Here is a 19413-nt window from a genome sequence, read left to right as displayed (position 1 = left end):
GTAGATTACTCTGTTTAGAGGTGTATGTGAATGTTGTGTTACAGAAATGTTGGTGATGTTAGCTTAAAGCATCTTGCACAACAAGTCCATTACACTCTGTTCAATGATGGTATTACTGGTAGAAAATGAGGGGACATTAGTACCCTCTACCATACCCTGCTTTGATCAATCTGACTTAGTAACAAGGGCAGGCTGAACAAGTCAGTGCCCACATTGTTATGAGTGGACTTCATCAAAAGGCTACAGTCACCAGGTGACCAGATGCTGGGGTGTTTTATTATCAAACCCAACACCACTCCCAGTATGAACAAATCTTTACTTCCCCTGTCACACCAAACCTTTGTTGCTGAGACCACTTTTGACAAATTGAGAAGTACCTCAGTGGGACAGGCTTATTATTAGATAGTTGTGAATGTGTGGAACACAGGCAGTTGGTCTCCTCTACCTGTAAGCTCTTTACTGTAATCTGCTATATTTTACTTGTGAAATGAGTGTGAATAACAAATTTTTAGATCACCTGAATCTGGTGTCAGTTAACCTTTAATGACATGTACGGGAGATTGGACACTCCTGTAATGTCTGTGGGGAACGTTGTGAGGGTTCTTGTAGAAGAATTTTTGCTGGCAGAGTTGAAACAGAAAAAGTGTTCTTTCTCACTGCTTGATCTAAACATGCGTTGATTTGTTTGTGTGTTAGTATCCTACAAATGAAATTTTCATGTGAGCTGAACAGACAGTGAGTGAAGTTGATAGTTTCTTGTCAGTTTATGCTGTTTGGCATTGTGTGGCATTAACTTTTCAAAACTTTTCTCAGTACCATTACCATGTATTATATGTTTTTTATGCAGTAATTTCACAATATGTATATTCCCTATATAAGTTAAGGGGAGTGGAGGGGAGGGGTTAGGGAAGAGGAGATGGGGAAAAGCCAATGGTTAAAGTGGTCGCTCATCACCCCAAAGACCTGTGTTTCATTCCCCACACATGTGTCATGTGTGAAACCCATTTTAGGTCTCCCCTGCTGTGATATTGCTGGAATGTGAAGACGGCATTCAACTACACTCACTCATTGGCTGCATAAGTTATTATTACTCAGTGTTCAAGAGTTTCTCCTTGGATTGTTTGCTCAGTGTTTCCTAGCTCCCAACAGATATATAGACTGTTGGATAGAAGCACGGGTATCACATCACAATGCTAGTCCTGTTACAACTCTCTTGTGTATTTGGTGAATTGGACCATATCCCTTCATGAATCGATTTCCTTATTCAAGGTCACAAGAATCGAATATTTATGAATATTTCTAAGTATTGGAACTAGTGTGTTGTGAGTGAAATAGATATATTGGGTTCTTTGGTTAATGGAATAGCATTATAGCATAAATGATTCATGAGTATATGTTTGTACTGCATTTGCTAAAGTTTACCTGCTCCCATCAAACTATGCAGTATTTTCATGGTTCATGTGTACAAATATGACATACATACAAATTCTCCATTATATGTGGAAGATGTAGGAATTTGTCTTAAGCAACCCATTATTGTCGTAAAAGGTGACTAACAGGATCTTGTGTTCAGGTTTGTTGACTTATGTGACATGTGATTGTTGATTAGTGCTCATGATAAACAATTGCCAGATTGTCTGGTCTGGACTCACTTAATTGATGGCTGATGTCATATGACTGCAGCATGAATGAGTGAGTGTTAAAATAGTAAACAAAGAATAAATGAATATCATGGGATTTATATTTGTATGTTTCTTGACACAGAACCAGTATGACCATCTCAAGGAGGTTAAGGCAGCCCAGGGTGTGAAGATCATTGCCAAGGATCTGGAGAAGGCGCTGGCCGGACTTCCCCTGTATGTGGCCCGTGACAAGGACGAGGAGGAATATTACAAGGTGGGTAGAAACTGATCGTGTGAACCATGTGTGCATTACATATTGCACATACGGGTGATAACTGAATGATCCTCAGAAATCCTGAATGAAAGGTTATCTGTGCCCTGGAACCTGCTGTTGTTGCTCCTTAATAAGGAGACCATTCATTGACAGAGGCCCATATGGGAATTGTGGGAGGAGAGAATAGGCCCCATAAAGTTTTCCTGATTGTTACATTGGGCATCGGGAATCGTTCGATCAGGTTTCACACAGTGAACAGTGGAAATTGTTCATCATAATGTCAATCACTGGATTGTGTGGTTCAGATTATTTACATGCAGCTGCCATGTATGTGGAATATTGCTGAATGTGTCCTAAACAGTAGACAAACACTCACATGAACAGATTATCACTGGCTCCTCATAGATCCCTACACATAGCACACACTTGCATATAAGTGTTCCTTTTGCAAAGTCATTCACAACTTGTCACCTAGATACAATTCATAAGTAGCCTTTATAACCTTGGCCTAAAACTAAAACCAGGACTGTCATGGCCAGAGCCACTTGCTATGCCAAGTTGATGACAGATAAGGTTCAGTATACAGACCCCTTATTCAGTTGCATGTATTGGCACAACTGCTTTGTATGGGGTCTCAAGACTTTGACCAGTGGACAGTCCTAGGAAACACATATGTGGCCAGAATGAATTACGAGATGATTGTCATCCCAGCCCTCCTTTCTACAAGAGCAAAACATGCCCAGGTCACTTCCTGTTATTGTGTGTATATAGTGATGAAGAAAACTGTCACGATTTCACTTTCTCGTTTTACATGATGAAATACAGCTAGTAGTCCATCAAACATTCATTTTTCATATGAATCTCATTGGTTGTCAGTTTAGGTACACAGTTTGTTTAAAACTGCACAGCTGGATAATGATCATTGCTTTGTTTTAAAGTGAAGAAGTTTTTAGACAAAAGTTATGAGCCCAGTTATTTTTGGGCGTTTAGCGCAGGGCCCTTGATACAACCAATACGGTATGTGAGAGCAGGCCAGGATCCAACATTTCACAGTTTCACGTGAAAGTTCCAAACTGATTCTCAAGTGTACATTGACAGTAACAGAAATCTTAGATCATCTGACAGACAGTCATAAGATAATGAGCGAGCAAACTAAGTTTCAGTATAGTTTTGTCACATTAAGGTAGAAAATACAGGTACTCAACTCCACAAAACTTCCAGAAACATCTTTCTACAGTGTTTTGGTGAGTGTGAAGAACATGAAAGTAGATACATCTTTTCTTGCTGTTTCATCTGACCTGGAAATGGACTAAATGGAATCATTTGAGAGTATTTAAAAAAAATTGTTTCAACTAGCATGTTAAAAATAACCCTTAACCAATCCACTATTTTGAGGGCTCTTTGTGAGAACGTCAACAATTTTTTTTTATAAGCCCAGTTTCACCAATTTTGAAACAAATTTGTCAAAAAACGTAATTGTCGTTTTCAAGGTAAAGTGAACAGATGTGTAATGAGATGTGAGTTTTGTTGAAGTTTTACATGGCCAGCACTTCTTGGGGATTACTAGGGGATTGTGTTTGCCAGAATCTCCTCTAGCAGGGCATGATCAGGGCAAGATCGGGTCCAACATGAATTGAAAGGTCACGGTTGAGACACCCGAACTGGAGGTTGCAGACGTCAACTGTCATATTAAAAAATGCTAGCACTTGATCACTATGAATGTGCTTCAAATCGGTGTGAAACAAGGTTTGTGATTGGCCAGTCATCCGGAAAGCTTGCTGTTGACCTTACCACCATTTGCCAAATTTTGTTGTCACGGTGACAGGTAAATGGCAGCTTCATCTGGGGCTTGTTAGTTGAGTAACAAACTCACCACGCTGCTGTACAGGTGATGAGAAGCATACCACAATGACGCACAGTGATGTACAACTTGTACTGAAACTACATAAAATTTGCACAGATAAACTTATATTATGTGGCTCCTCTTAATTGCATAATATTTCATATTTGATTTAATATTTTGGTGATACAAAGCAAATATTATTATCTAAGACTGTACTGTTTGATATTTTTCACTGAAATGATTGTCTCACTGAAGAGATGTTGAACACCTGACACTTTCATAATACTGCAGTTAGCTACAGATTACATCTAGTGATATCCAGTATCACCTTTCTTTCACTTTTCTTGAATAGTGTATTTTTGCCTTTTTTAATATTTTAAACATAAAAGCTGTGTTTTCCCTTGAAGACCAAATTTTATCGTTTACAGAAGTAGGTCTATTACTGTGTCAAAATGACACATTCAACATAGACTTGTTTCTAGGTCTGTTGATACACAAGAGAAACAATTTCTTTCAGAGGCTTTTTAGAAGTTGTAAAGATGAAGGAAAACAATGTGTGGAAAATCAAAGTCTTTATTGCAATGAGTGCAACTAGGGGATCGGTGATGATAGCAGTGTTATTACCTACACCAGAACGTTGCACTCAGTGCAGTATGTTACGGTTAATAATTTGCAATGATTGACTTTCCATAGAACCTAGTTTTCTTTTTTATGAAACACTGACATATTAAGTCATGAGGATCAGCTTTCATTCCTATTGCGACTTAAAGGTGTATGAACCATCATAGGGTGGGAATCAAGTCATTGTGTTGCCTATCACTTGCCACAGCTAGTTTGAAGATCAATTAAGGCAAAATAAAAAGGAATCTTCCGTGGAATTCCCAGACATATTCCCATTCATAGAACCCAGTTTTCCTTCATGTGAAACACTGACATGTTAAGTTGTAAGGATCATCTGTCCATAGGACCCAGTTTTCCTTTGTATGAAACACTGACATGTTAAGTTGTAAGGATCATCTGTCCATAGGACCCAGTTTTCCTTTGTATGAAACACTGACATGTTAAGTTGTAAGGATCATCTGTCCATAGGACCCAGTTTTCCTTCTTATGAAACACTGACACGTTAAGTTGTAAGGATCATCTGTCCATAGGACCCAGTTTTCCTTCATATGAAACACTGACATGTTAAGTTGTAAGGATCATCTGTCCATAGGACCCAGTTTTCCTTCATATGAAACACTGACATGTTAAGTTGTAAGGATCATCTGTCCATAGGACCCAGTTTTCCTTCTTATGAAACACTGACATGTTAAGTTGTAAGGATCATCTGTCCATAGGACCCAGTTTTCCTTCTTATGAAACACTGACATAGGACCCAGTTTTCCTTCTTATGAAACACTGACATGTTAAGTTGTAAGGATCATCTGTCCATAGGACCCAGTTTTCCTTCATATGAGACACTGACATGTTAAGTTATAAGGATCATCTGTCCACAGGACCCAGTTTTCCTTCTTATGAAACACTGACATGTTAAGTCATGAGGATCAGCTTTCACTCCTATTGCGGGTTAAAGTTGCATGAACCATCATAGGGTGGGGATCAAGTCATTGCGTTGCCCATCACTTGCCACAGCTAGTTTGATTTCAGATGAAGATCAATTAAGTGAAAATAAAAAGGAATCTTCCGTGGAATTCCCAGACATATCTGAATGTATGCTTGAGTTGTGATAGGGACTGTTAGGTCTTTGCGTAGTTCACAATAGTACCTATAGTAACGTGTTGAAAATACCTGTCTAAGGTTGAGTAGCTTAGAATTAAACTTTGTTTACTAATAGTCTATGTGTATGATATTTATCAATGTACATCATGGTTATCACAGTCCAGTGAGACCACAGATCTATAGTCACAAGTTTTGTTACTTACTACCTGTAAAGATCCTGATTAGATTTGATATTAACTAACCCATGCATGTTGTACAGGTGTCTAAAGTGATCTGATGATCAGGCTCATTGACTGACTTGATTGACACATGCCACCTTATACCAGTTGCATAGGTCGATGTTCATGCTGTTGATCACTGGATTGGCTCCAGACTCCATTTATTACAGATCACTCACTCACTCTCAAGTTCTACAGCTCACTCTCCCACCATCAGTGCTACAATAACCTGTTGTTATCTCAAGACAGATTCAACTCACTCACCCACCATCAGTGCTACATCAGTGCTACAATAACCTGTTGTTATCACAAGACAGATTCAACTCACTCACCCACCATCAGTGCTACAATAACCTTTTGTTATCACAAGACAGATTCAACTCACCCACAATCAGTGCTACAATAACCTGTTGTTATCACATGACAGATTCAAGTTACTCAACAACCATCAGTGCTACAATAACCTGTTGTTATCACAAGACAGATTCAAGTTACTCAACAACTATCAGTGCTACAATAACCTGTTGTTATCACAAGACAGATTTGAGTTGTCCATGTCATACTTTCAGAGCGAGGTAGCCAAAGCCCTCAAAGCTGTGCTGGAGTCCATCAAGCTGTCGGAGAGAGGAGTGTTTGTCCAGGCCTCCACCCTGGGCTCCCTCGAAGCCCTGCTAGAATTCCTCAGAACTTCCAAAATCCCTGTGAGTATACATTCGCTGTCATTGGTACCTTAACCTTGTCAAGCAAACCTGGGGCGGTGGGGTAGCCTTGTGGTTTTAGTGCTTATCACACCCATGACCCGGGTTCCATTTCCTGCATGGGATCCATGAATGAAGTATTGGTGTCCCTCACTGTGACATTGCTGGAATACGTATTTCTAAAAGACTAGACTCACTCACTTAAACTTGTCTACCCCTTGTGAACATACACAGAGAGGTGGAGAACTCTGAGATGTCGATAGATGTGTTTAGTGAATTTTGCAATCTGTGTCACTAATAAGTGTGTATTTTACTTGCAGTATGCTGGTATTAATATTGGTCCCGTCCACAAGAAGGATATTATGAAAGCTTCCATAATGTTAGAACACGACAGTCAGTGAGTATTGCCATGCACCCAAACCTCACCCACCCACACTCAAACTCACTCTCATGTCAGGTATTTTTGTAATTCTAAACCCTTCACTAAGTCAGAGAGTAAACCTTGATAAAAATTATCACGCTGTGCACTCACTTGCTCGCTCACTCACTCACTCTGATTTTAAACCCTTCAAGCAAAGTGATGAAGCAAAGTCCCTGTACCTTGACCTGTTACAGTTGGACAGGTTTAATGTCTCAACATCCACTGGGATAAAATATAATTCTATGTGATATACTTACTCAACCTTCAACTGTCCAAAGCTTCTATATGTGTCAAGTTCAGTTGGTATCATGTACAGGTGGCATCAATCTCTGAGTGTTATCACCCAGTAGTTTCTCATCTGGTGGTGACCTGAATAGTGTTACTTTGACCAAGGTGTTATCACCCAGTAGTTTCTCATCTGTGGTGACCTGAATAGTGTTACTTTGACCAAGGTGTTATCACCCAGTAGTTTCTCATCTGGTGGTGACCTGAATAGTGTTACTTTGACCAAGGTGTTATCACCCAGTAGTTTCTCATCTGGTGGTGACCTGAATAGTGTTACTTTGACCAAGGTGTTATCACCCAGTAGTTTCTCATCTGTTGTGACCTGAATAGTGTTACTTTGACCAAGGTGTTATCACCCAGTAGTTTCTCATCTGTGGTGACCTGAATAGTGTTACGTTGACCAAGGTGTTATCACCCAGTAGTTTCTCATCTGTGGTGACCTGAATAGTGTTACTTTGACCAAGGTGTTATCACCCAGTAGTTTCTCATCTGTTGTGACCTGAATAGTGTTACTTTGACCAAGGTGTTATCACCCAGTAGTTTCTCATCTGTGGTGACCTGAATAGTGTTACTTTGACCAAGATGTTATCACCCAGTAGTTTCTCATCTGTGGTGACCTGAATAGTGTTACTTTGACCAAGGTGTTATCACCCTGTAGTTTCTCATCTGTTGTGACCTGAATAGTGTTACTTTGACCAAGGTGTTATCACCCAGTAGTTTCTCATCTGTGGTGACCTGAATAGTGTTACTTTGACCAAGGTGTTATCACCCTGTAGTTTCTCATCTGTGGTGACCTGAATAGTGTTACTTTGACCAAGATGTTATCACCCTGTTGTTTCTCATCTGTTGTGACCTGAATAGTGTTACTTTGACCAAGGTGTTATCACCCAGTAGTTTCTCATCTGTGGTGACCTGAAAAGTGTTACTTTGACCAAGGTGTTATCACCCAGTAGTTTCTCATCTGTGGTGACCTGAATAGTGTTACTTTGACCAAGATGTTATCACCCAGTAGTTTCTCATCTGTGGTGACCTGAATAGTGTTACTTTGACCAAGGTGTTATCACCCTGTAGTTTCTCATCTGTTGTGACCTGAATAGTGTTACTTTGACCAAGGTGTTATCACCCAGTAGTTTCTCATCTGTGGTGACCTGAATAGTGTTACTTTGACCAAGGTGTTATCACCCTGTAGTTTCTCATGTGGTGGTGACCTGAATAGTGTTACTTTGACCAAGGTGTTATCACCCTGTAGTTTCTCATCTGTGGTGACCTGAATAGTGTTACTTTGACCAAGGTGTTATCACCCAGTAGTTTCACATCTGTGGTGACCTGAATAGTGTTACTTTGACCAAGGTGTTATCACCCAGTAGTTTCTCATCTGTGGTGACCTGAATAGTGTTACTTTGACCAAGATGTTATCACCCAGTAGTTTCTCATCTGTGGTGACCTGAATAGTGTTACTTTGACCAAGGTGTTATCACCCAGTAGTTTCTCATCTGTGGTGACCTGAATAGTGTTACTTTGACCAAGGTGTTATCACCCAGTAGTTTCTCATCTGTGGTGACCTGAATAGTGTTACTTTGACCAAGGTGTTATCACCCAGTAGTTTCTCATCTGTTGTGACCTGAATAGTGTTACTTTGACCAAAGTGTTATCACCCAGTAGTTTCTCATCTGTTGTGACCTGAATAGTGTTACTTTGACCAAGGTGTTATCACCCTGTAGTTTGTTGTCTGTGATGAGCTGGATGTGTTGTATGGACAGGATCAATTTTCACAAAGCTTTCGTAAACCTGAAATCTTGTAACTTTACTTTACACCTTCAAATTGTATCATAGGCTTACGATAGTCATAATACTATGATACCTTTGTGAAACAGAGCCCAGGGTGTTATCAGCCTTTATTTTCTAGTCTGGGATGGGCTGGATAGTGGTATATGGACCATCATGTTATCACCCTGTAGTCCGACACCCATGATAAGCTAGGTAGTGTTGTATAGACTAGGGTGTTATCGCACATTAGTTTGTCACCTCTGACAAGCTGGATAGTGATACATGGACCATCATGTTATCACCCTGTAGTCCGACACCCATGATAAGCTAGGTAGTGTTGTATAGACTAGGGTGTTATCGCACATTAGTTTGTCACCTCTGACAAGCTGGATAGTGATACATGGACCATCATGTTATCACCCTGTAGTCCGACACCCTTGATGAGCTAGGTAGTGTTGTATAGACTAGGGTGTTATTGCACATTAGTTTGTCACCTCTGACAAGCTGGATAGTGATACATGGACCATCATGTTATCACCCTGTAGTCCGACACCCTTGATGAGCTAGGTAGTGTTGTATAGACTAGGGTGTTATTGCACATTAGTTTGTCACCTCTGACAAGCTGGATAGTGATACATGGACCAAGGAGTTATCATTCTGTAGTTTGTCATCTGTGATGTTTGTCCTCCCATCACCCCGACATGCAGTTCACATATGCCTTAGAACAACAGCATTTACGGTTCAATGAACAGATAAGCTACTACCTGTTATCTACACATTATAATGGAATAGTCCAAATAATAACACAAGAAAGAAACTGAAGCTATATTATTTACTTTCAAAGATATTGCTGCAATTGATTTTTGTAGTTGATTTTCATAAGCATTTGGGTTCAACCTTTTTGTAAAAAACAACTCCAACAACGCTTGTGCCCAACCCATTTTTTGAATGAATAAACTATGATTCAATCAAAAAGACAATCAAACTTCTGAGTGACAAACCTGTTTTTTTTTAATATTCGATAGTAATTGATAGTAAAAACAAATTTGAGAGGTTACTTCTAAGTAATGAACCTGTTTCAGTCTCATCCTAATCTAGTCACTAGACAATAGACTGTTCCATTATACCCCAAGGTGTTACCCTAATTAACCATCCTGTTCAGAGTCTGTCAAGCATCTTTTCTGTCAAATGGGTGTCTGTCAGTTTAATCCTGTGATGCACTGGATAGTGTTATATGGACCAGGGTGTTATCGCCCAGTAATTTGTGACTGGACTTGAGCTTTTCATAGAGGTGCCTGGACCAGGCTTGTAGCACTCAGCGTTATGTCGTATCTGACCTGGGTAGAAGACAACTGTATACTGCTTATAGCTGAAACTGCTCAACAGACTCCTCTGGTTTATGATAATGGGTCTTCACTGTAAGCTCAAGCGAGCAGTTATTAGATGTTTTTTATTGGGCAGGTTTATCCTTGATTTAACACTGGTGAATAACCGCTGCAAGGAGTTGTCTCTGTTGTTGCCGGCCCAATAGTGTGGCTGCCTGGCTGCTAACACTCCCAGCTCATTTAACTTTGGATGTTTGAATATCTGTATTATTCATGTTCAAACAGCTTTGTGTCCTGGGCCTTAAGATACATTTTCAGTTATTTCCACTCATAAAGTAGTACTTTATGGGGCATAAAATTCGAATGAAATTAAAATTCAGTATGAAATTGTCATGTGGTGATTTAAGGGGATGACATGTAAGGGGCCGACTGAATGATACCATGTTGTTGTACCTGACGTTATGTGCTGATGTGAACCATGCTGCCATGGAGTGAGTCTGCCTTTACAGCCAACACAGGCTGGGGTAATAACTTAGGATGAAATGGTATATATACCACACTATTTTGACTTCAGTTCGGTATACCGTAATGCAATTCCCCCCCTCCCCACACACCTTGTCCATCTGTCTGTAATCATTTCGTTCCTGGAGCATAACTTAAACAACATTCAATATGTTTAAACAAAAATTGGTAGATATATCAAATAGAACTTAGCTGGTGCCTTTTGCTATTTACAGGTTTGTGTCATTTCTATTTTTCCTTCGTTTCCATGCGAACAATTCAGACTTAGTATCGAAAGGGAGGGGTGGGTTTCATTTCTGGGAGCACAACTCAAAAACTTAATATCTTTCAGCAAAACTACAGCAGATATGTGACTCAGATACCAAAGTGGTGCCTTTGCTAATTGCAGAATTTGGGTATTTACTTTTATTTTCTTGATTTCCATGGATTAGGTCTAAAAAAAATCAAGCTTGGGCTTAAAGTAACTGACATGTCAAATGATTTGTTCTTTCTAAAATGTAGAGGCTGGGGTGATTTGTCATCTTCTGATGACTCATGTTACCATAAGTTGGTACCTGACACAACAGACAAACAACTTCAGTTAGTTGTTACATGACACCGCAGATAGGCAGCTTTCCTTAGTTGGTACCTGAGAGAGCAGATAAACATCTTTTAGTTAGAAGGTTCCAGATACAGCAGAGAAACAGCTTCACTAAGTAGATTCCTTTCACAACAGATTGAAACCTGTGAAGGTCCTGGGGTAGAATAGGCCTTCAGCAACCCATGCTAGCCATAAAAGGCGACTATGCTGGTCGTAAGAGGCAATTAATGGGTTCAGGTGGTCGTGCTCGCAGACTTGGTTGACACACGTCATCTATTCCCACTTGCACAGATTGATGGTCATGTTGTTGATCACTGGATTGTCTGATCCAGACTTATTTACAGACCGCCGTCATATAGCTGGAATATTGCAGAGTGCGGCGTAAAACTAAACTCACTCACAGATAGACAGTCTCATCCGAAGTACATTTATAAGTTGACAAACAGCTCTAAGTTAGTGATCCTGTGACAGTTCCTGTGAAGGTTGCCTGGATATCTGGCCCAGTTATCCCAGTCTGTAACTGCAGATATTATTCAAAGTAATCACACGGAGACTGGAATAAGATGTAAGATCCTTTTCACTGCATAACATTATTCCATATTTGTAAGCATGCCTCCAATTGAAAAATGCAAACTTGCACAATTTTCAGCTCCAGATATTTTATCTCTGAATGCATCAAGTTTGACATCTAAAACTTCCCCAAAGACCTGATAGTGGTATTATGCCCAGGTCAGCCCAGACACAGATAGTGTGTGTTTGGCCAAATGAGTGACAGAGATTCAGAGATGGGTTTGTGGTTTGGAGGTGTAACTCGATCCCTTAACAATTGATAATAGCTAATCAAACTGGGAGACATAAATGCTGTTTCCTGTTCTCATATGTTGAATAGATATTTGAAAGGATATATCAGCTATATCACTCCGGCTGAGTGCATGCATCAGGTCTGTTGAGGTGTTTGTGTCATGCTTCTTACCGGAGCAAATACTGATCAGTTGATATTTATCATGTAAAACTGGGCTGTTAAACAACATTTCAGTCCCTTGTATTTTCATATCTTTATGTGGTACATTTGCTTTGGTGTTAGTGATCCACTAACAAAAATAATGATGTTTAAATGACCTACCATGCAGGAAATATTACGCCCAGAAATATTTTTTGCATGATATGTTCTTTTGGTTGTTACTTTAGAGCTGTATGCCTCAATCGGTTCCTAATTTTATGCCTCCCATTTCGATATGCTGTGTGATGTTGTTATGATGTGTATGGAAATTTGGTAAAGATCTGATTATATTAGCAGCCATATTTTGAATAATAATTTTCCATTCCACAGGAACCCAATGACATGTGAAGGCCTACACCCAGCAAGGGCTGCCATAATGTTTGAAAAAGGTTTAATATTGATAGGATAGGAATTAAGGCAATTTTATGGATAGAGCTTCAAATTATTGCATATTTAACAATGATTATCGGGTTGAGTAGATGGGAAACCCCACAGGTAAGCTCAGAAAAGGATTGTGTTGATAACGCCCCCATGGGAGCTTGAATGAGGGATCAGGTTTATTTGTTGCCATATAGGAACACAGAGACTGGCCCCTACTTTGATGTCGGGGTAGCTAAGGTCAGGGAAATAAACACCAAACTGTGTACGGAAATAAAAGTGTTTCTTTATTTGAAGATTTTCTCATAAAAAGTACAAGTACTCAGTTGGTACAAAGAGGAAAATGGAGGAATATGGTCTTGATGGTGGTGCAGAGTGGCTGTTTCAATTTGATGGACTTATTTGCTCTTTCATTCACCTCTGCATGTCCGTTTTGTACACTGTTGTGGCCTTTGGGCCTTGAAGTCTGTGTCTTTCTCCTTCCGTGAGGCTGCTTATCTTGGGAACAAATAAAAATCCACTGATGGTAGTCATTCACCAGTTGCGTTTGAGGTTTAGACCTCTGAATCATGACTTCAGTTTTGTTGAATACTATTGACAGTAAATACAAAACATTGGGTTTACACTGTCCTCTGGACATGAAATAAAGGTTCCTAATGCTGTACCTGCCTACACTCACTCTCTCATTCACTCACTAACTCACTACATTACTACCCGTACTGTCTGAAACTGTTTTTGTTTTACATGCTACTTTCATCTTCATATCTGTGATACTCTAGTATTTTTACTGTCCATCATCTACAGGTTTTACTCTTCACAATGTTTTCATGTTTTATTGTATAAATTGGTTTCGTCACAATATAGCTGAGATATTGCTTATGTGATGAGAAATATGAACTCACTCACTCACTGTCTGAAACCCACTCACCTCGCTCCTCTCAAGGAAAGTTAATTATTGTATTATTTCCATAATCTGCTAAAATAATAAATGACAATTGTACAATCTAAGAAAAGATCTTTCTTGTCCAGTAATGTGTTGACCATTGTTTGTGTTTGCAGATATGCTGTGATATTAGCCTTTGATGTGAAAGTTGAACGTGAAGCTCAAGAGATGGCAGACAATCTCGGTGTGAAGATATTCATGGCGGACATCATCTATCACCTGTTTGATAGATTCATGGAATACAGAGCGGAGCTAAAGAGGAAAAAACAAGAGGAGTTTAAACATATAGCAGTGTTTCCTTGTAAACTGCGTGTTTTGCCTCAGTTCATATTTAACTCGCGGGACCCCATTGTGTTGGGAGTATCAATAGAGAATGGTTTCATTAAGGAGGGGACGCCTGTTTGTGTGCCATCAAAGGAGGTACGTATGACTTATTCAATGACTCTTTCCTAAATAGCCCCACACATGTGATACTGCAAACTATTGCAAAATATGAAAGCATGAGAAGACCTGTTTGTAGGATATGACAAGTGGCAAGGGTATGCATGTACTTGCTGAAGGATCTGCTGAAGGATCTTTAGGAGTTGTCTTATTGTAAGTGACGACTAATGAGATCGATTCAGTCGGGTTTGGCTTGACACATTTTTGACACATCAGCAGTTCCCAATTGCACAGATTGATGCTCATTGTGTGGATCACTGGATTGTCTAGTCCAGGCTTGATTATTTACAGACCGCCGATATAAGGTTGGAATATTGCTGATAGCGACATAAAACAGTGATAGTGATTCACAAACAGATGAAGCGCATGTTATAGTTAGAATGGTACAGTCGGCTTTCAGAAGCTCATTCTCGTGTTTATGGAATGGTTTTGTCATATATTTCCAAAAAGGTTTAAAGATATCATTGTGCTTGTTTTTTATGATACATATGGTGTTTTTTAATAAATTCTACGGAACAAAGAAGTTATAATGCAGTAGTCCAGATTATGGAGTAGTCTGGATAATGCAGTATTCTGGATTATGGAGTAGTCCTGATAATGCATAGTTTGGATAGTTCAGTATTCTGGATAATGAAGTGTTGTATCAGGGAAGCTTTAGTGGCTGATATAATACAGTTTTATTCTCAAAACAAAGGCAAGGAGTATGGGGATAGTCTTGTTGACAGAGGGATTTATACAGTTAGCTCAGTACAAGTTGAGGGCTACATTTGTCCTGTACAGCGGAAGCAGATGAATTTGTGTGTTTGTCGTGTATCAAGGGGCATGTCTTAGTGATATTGCTACAAGTATCAGATGCGTTATTCCGCCTATTCATTCCACCGATTATTCTTTACCTACTAAAGACAGCTGTGACTCACAAGCAAACAAACTGGTCGGAGGTGCGAAACCATCTAATACCTGCCCACACACACCTTTGACCTTTGCTCTTGACCTGTCAAGTAATCTTTGCTTGTTGATCGTTTCGAATGCTTTCCCTTGCCAATCTCGCATGTCTGCACTGTTCGCAGGAGGATGAGAGATAGGCTGAATGGAGCTGTATCAAGCATAGGTATTAGCGGGAATTTCAATTGAGATTTGAATCACGTTACTAAATCCTTCCCTAAGCCTGGTTGGCCAGGCCACAAGCAGCAGAGGCTCTGAAGCTGTCGTCAAACAAGCACAACCTGGAATGACAAGAGTGTTGGCCTTGTTTCAGGCTCGTGGCAACAGCAGGACACCTTCCGCACAGTTTAGAATTTTTGTCAAACCAGTTAAAATCTTGTTTGCTGTTATTAGCACACTGAACATTATATATTTGTATAAACCTTGCATTTGCATGCTTGCACACATTCTCTCTCTTTCCCTCACTCACACACACATACATGCATGCACACGCACGCATGCACACGCACACACATGCACTATTAGAGGCCAGGGATGTTGTCTGCCGATTTGCCTGCCTCTGAAAACTGTCAATCAAATCCTTTCTTTTTGTTGAATGCTTTTTAATAATCTTAACTGATATTATTTGTGATTTCCAGTTATTAGAATTGGTTTTCACCCCCCCAATGCTTGTTGTAAGAGACAGGTAATGAAATCAGGTATGTCATCAAATCCCAATTGTGTAGATCAGTGATCATGATGTCAATGGCAGGATTGTCTGGGCCAGACTATATTATCTGGACACATCCTACATATAGCTGAAATATTGTTGCGTGAGACTTGCGCAATGAACAAAAACCCACAGAAATCAAGATATAATAAGATTTTGTTCAGTTTGTTCCTGTTTTGAGATGAGCATGAAGGATAGTGACAAATGGTATGGCATGATAATATTCCCTTTCACTCTGATTGAGGATTAATGTTTCACTTGATTGCCACAATAATTCATATAACCTCTGTTTTAGTGGTCGTCTCTCCTATCACAAACACATCAGCTCCACTCTGAGATTTGAAAAAGGCCCTATTACTTTCAGCATATTTTATGTGCTTTTGTGAGAATAGCAATATATTGGACTTGGGTCCTTTTTGAGTTACTCAGCCCATGTAAGATGTCCTTACATCTGACTGATCTGCTTCTATTGTCAAGCCTTCCTGTTATTGTTTACGTAACAAGGGCACTGTTGGCCATGTTTCCTCCAAAAGATCAAAGCTGTGCCAAAATTCAATATGGCCGCCCTTTGCGTCTGCTGCCAACACATACACTACAAGGTTGTTGTGTCATTCGGAGCAAAGGCTTTCCTGCACGTCCACACATTTTAGCATGAAATATATTTCTATGGCCTCAAATTGGACAAGCAATTTTTCATTTTCAATGTCTCCAAGTAATTCAATTTCTTGTATGAAAATATTCAATTATAGTCATGATTTCTCTTTCCAAATAACCTGCGCTGATACATGTCTGCAGTAGTCATGTATAGAATATGATGGACTTCTCCACAGTAGCTGAAATAATATTTCATTGACTTTAGGAAATGAATGAATTTTTATCTCAAGAGATGTCAGGTGAATTTAGAAACAGAAGCCAAGATTATCACCCAGTTTGCTGGTTGTGGGTTTTTATATTTTGCTGTCTTTGCTCAGGTGTAGTGGCAACAGTAGCTAGCCCATGAGGTGAAAGAGGTTCGGGGAGTTGAGGGGAAGGGGGTCTTGAAGAGGAGGGGTGTGAGGAGGTAAAAGATCCAAGTAGGGAAGGGGGCGCTGGGATGGGGACACAGAGGTGTGGGGGGAGGGGACCAAGAAAGGGTATCGGTGAAGCTTAGGTGAGGGAGGGTAGGCGGCTTGTTTATGAATATTTCTGATTACAGGAAGGAAGCGAGAACACTCTCAAAATATGGCCAGGAAATATTGTGCATCTGTTTAGCTGCAAGCGGGAAACCTGAGTTTTTTCTCAGGGAGCTCTCTCGTGTGTTTGGATATATTTGGATTAGTTTATTTTGAATATGAAGATATTTTAGGTCAATGTGATTTTAAGTTTGCCTGATGTGTGCAGGGCTCATATTGGAAATGCATTGCTCACAGGAAGTCCTGTGGTTAGTTTTATTTGGGATGTTGGTGAGGACCCTAAAATTCATTGACTACTACAAAAAATATTTCTCAGTTTGAAATTTTGGATAATTCATAATTGAAAATGTGAAATAGTTTACTTACGTGTGTACTTTTAAAGATCACATGCACTCTAGGGGGTTACAAATACATAAATCATTTATTGAAATCATTATAAATGAAACCCCATCATAAAAACTACTCATTTAGACATTTAATTACCTTACATTGACCTTTTTGACAGCAGTGCACAGTTCTCTCCTGCAAACAAATTTCAACGAATCAGTGGGGTGTGGCTCCATGACATAATATGAGGTATACCTATTTTTGCTGTCGTATTCGTCTACATTTCAGGGGATGGATTATTTCGTGTATAAGTTTGTCTAAACCTGCAATGGTGACAATTGTTTTGAAAAATGAAATCTTTATGTTTGCACAATCTACTGCCATTTAATTTTGTCACCTGCTTTGCTAATTTTCCGAGATACAGCTTCTTTTCATAGATATATTCCACCAAAATTGTTGTTATAATGGATATAAATCGTTCTGTTAAGGCAGTGTCATGCAAAATCTTTTTGGTCATGAGTCAAAAACATATTTAACTACGAGTAGGAAGTAGTTTTGACCTTTAACATGATGAAAACAAACCATAATCTAATATTGATTCTAAAAGTGACTTAAGACTGTGACACCATGCTTTTAAAAAATGGCAACACTCTGTCGCAAGCATCCTCCAGTCTGACAGTAAATTCTATTTAGGATTGTTTACACCAAGTTACAAAATCTAAACTACTTTCTACTTGTAGTATTTGATTAATAGACACTAGGATTTTGCATGACAGTGCTTATAACACAACACTTTCACTCTTGGAAGTGAGTTGGGTGTCAATATAATACCACTTTACAACATTACTGTCACTTCGACCAAAACCTTGGTCACTCCCGAGGAAAAAATCCTTATGTTACAAGTTCTGTCATGCAAAATCTTTTTGGTTATCAATCATTTACTACTAAGTAGTTTTGATTTTTTCAACTGGATGGAAACAAATCTAAATAGCATCTTCTATCTTGGAAGCGAAGTAGGTGTTCAACTACCTGATTTAATACGTACAGGCTCCCACAGCACTCGGTTCGCACTCAAAAACAACATGTTCAGCACAAACTGAGGGGTCCCGTGGAAAACTGTGAATGGTGATACCATCACCTGACACCTGGGAGCATTTGATGGCAACCTAGCGATTTGGCATGTCTTTGTTGACGTCGAGAATTCAGCAAATTGACGAGCTTGTTACACATATTGTATACAACAAACTGAAAATCCTTACTCTCATGACATCACTACATGACTCTGGCGACAGAGTTACGTAACCTGTCTGTGGTTTCGTTGGAGGACGAGAGGGAAGGATGAGACTTTTTGACAACGTTTAATCACTCATATTCTGCTGAAACAGTGCATGATCGGATATTCATGTTTGTCATGCTTTGTTTGGTAAATGGCAGATGGTTAAAATTAGTCCTTTTTATCCCCCCGGCATGTAATGCGTGAGGATATAGTCGACGCCTCATCTGTCCGTCCATCCGTAATCGTTTTGTTTCCGTAGCATAACTCTCAGCCGATGGTTGTGCCTTTTGCTATTTACAGATTTTTGGCATTTATATTTTTTATCCCCCCAGCATGTAATGCAGGGGGATATAGTCTACGCCTTGTCTGTCTGTCAGTCCCCTGTCCGTCCGTAATCATTTTGTTTCTGGAGCATAACTCAGAAACCGTTCAATATTTTTAAACCAATTTTGATAGATATAGTAACCTCAGCCTATGGTTGTGCCTTTTGCTATTTACAGATTTTTGGCATTTATATTTTTTTTTTTTTTTGTTTTTCCATGGAACATTTTGGTGTTAGTCTTATGGTAGGGCGGGCTTCGTTTCGGAAGCAGAACTCAAAAGCCGTTCAGTATTTTTCTGCAAAACTTGGTAGGTATATCAGTCAGAACCTCAATATGGAGGGATGTGGTTCGTTTCCGGAGCAGAACTTCAAAAACATTCAATATTTTTCTGCAGAACTTGGTAGATATATCAATCGGAACCTAAAGTGGTGCGTTTGCTACTTATAGACTTTTGTGATTTCTTTTGGAGCGGACCCGTGAAGGTCCTGGGGTAGAATAGGCCTTCAGCAACCCATGCTTGCCACAAAAGGCGACTATGCTTGTCGTAAGAGACGACTAACGGGATCGGGTGGTCAGGCTCGCTGACTTGGTTGACACACGTCATCGGTTCCCAATTGCGCAGATCGAT

At 39.6% G+C, this 19413-nt stretch overlaps 1 protein-coding gene across 2 annotated transcripts in view; it reads left to right on the top strand.

The window, feature by feature from the left end:
• Nucleotides 1-19413, top strand: part of LOC137274670 (eukaryotic translation initiation factor 5B-like) — a 107652-nt gene that overhangs the window by 54939 nt on the left and 33300 nt on the right. For both annotated transcript variants that reach the window (XM_067808001.1, XM_067808002.1), the window contains exons 20-23: nucleotides 1765-1896; nucleotides 6246-6377; nucleotides 6695-6771; nucleotides 13712-14015. In XM_067808001.1, coding sequence (XP_067664102.1) covers nucleotides 1765-1896; nucleotides 6246-6377; nucleotides 6695-6771; nucleotides 13712-14015 — 645 coding nt within the window. The remainder of the gene's footprint in view (nucleotides 1-1764; nucleotides 1897-6245; nucleotides 6378-6694; nucleotides 6772-13711; nucleotides 14016-19413) is intronic.

This window comes from Haliotis asinina, chromosome 2 (genome assembly GCF_037392515.1).
Source record: "Haliotis asinina isolate JCU_RB_2024 chromosome 2, JCU_Hal_asi_v2, whole genome shotgun sequence".
Lineage (NCBI taxonomy): Eukaryota > Metazoa > Mollusca > Gastropoda > Lepetellida > Haliotidae > Haliotis > Haliotis asinina.
This window is presented reverse-complemented; position numbering and strand designations above follow the sequence as displayed.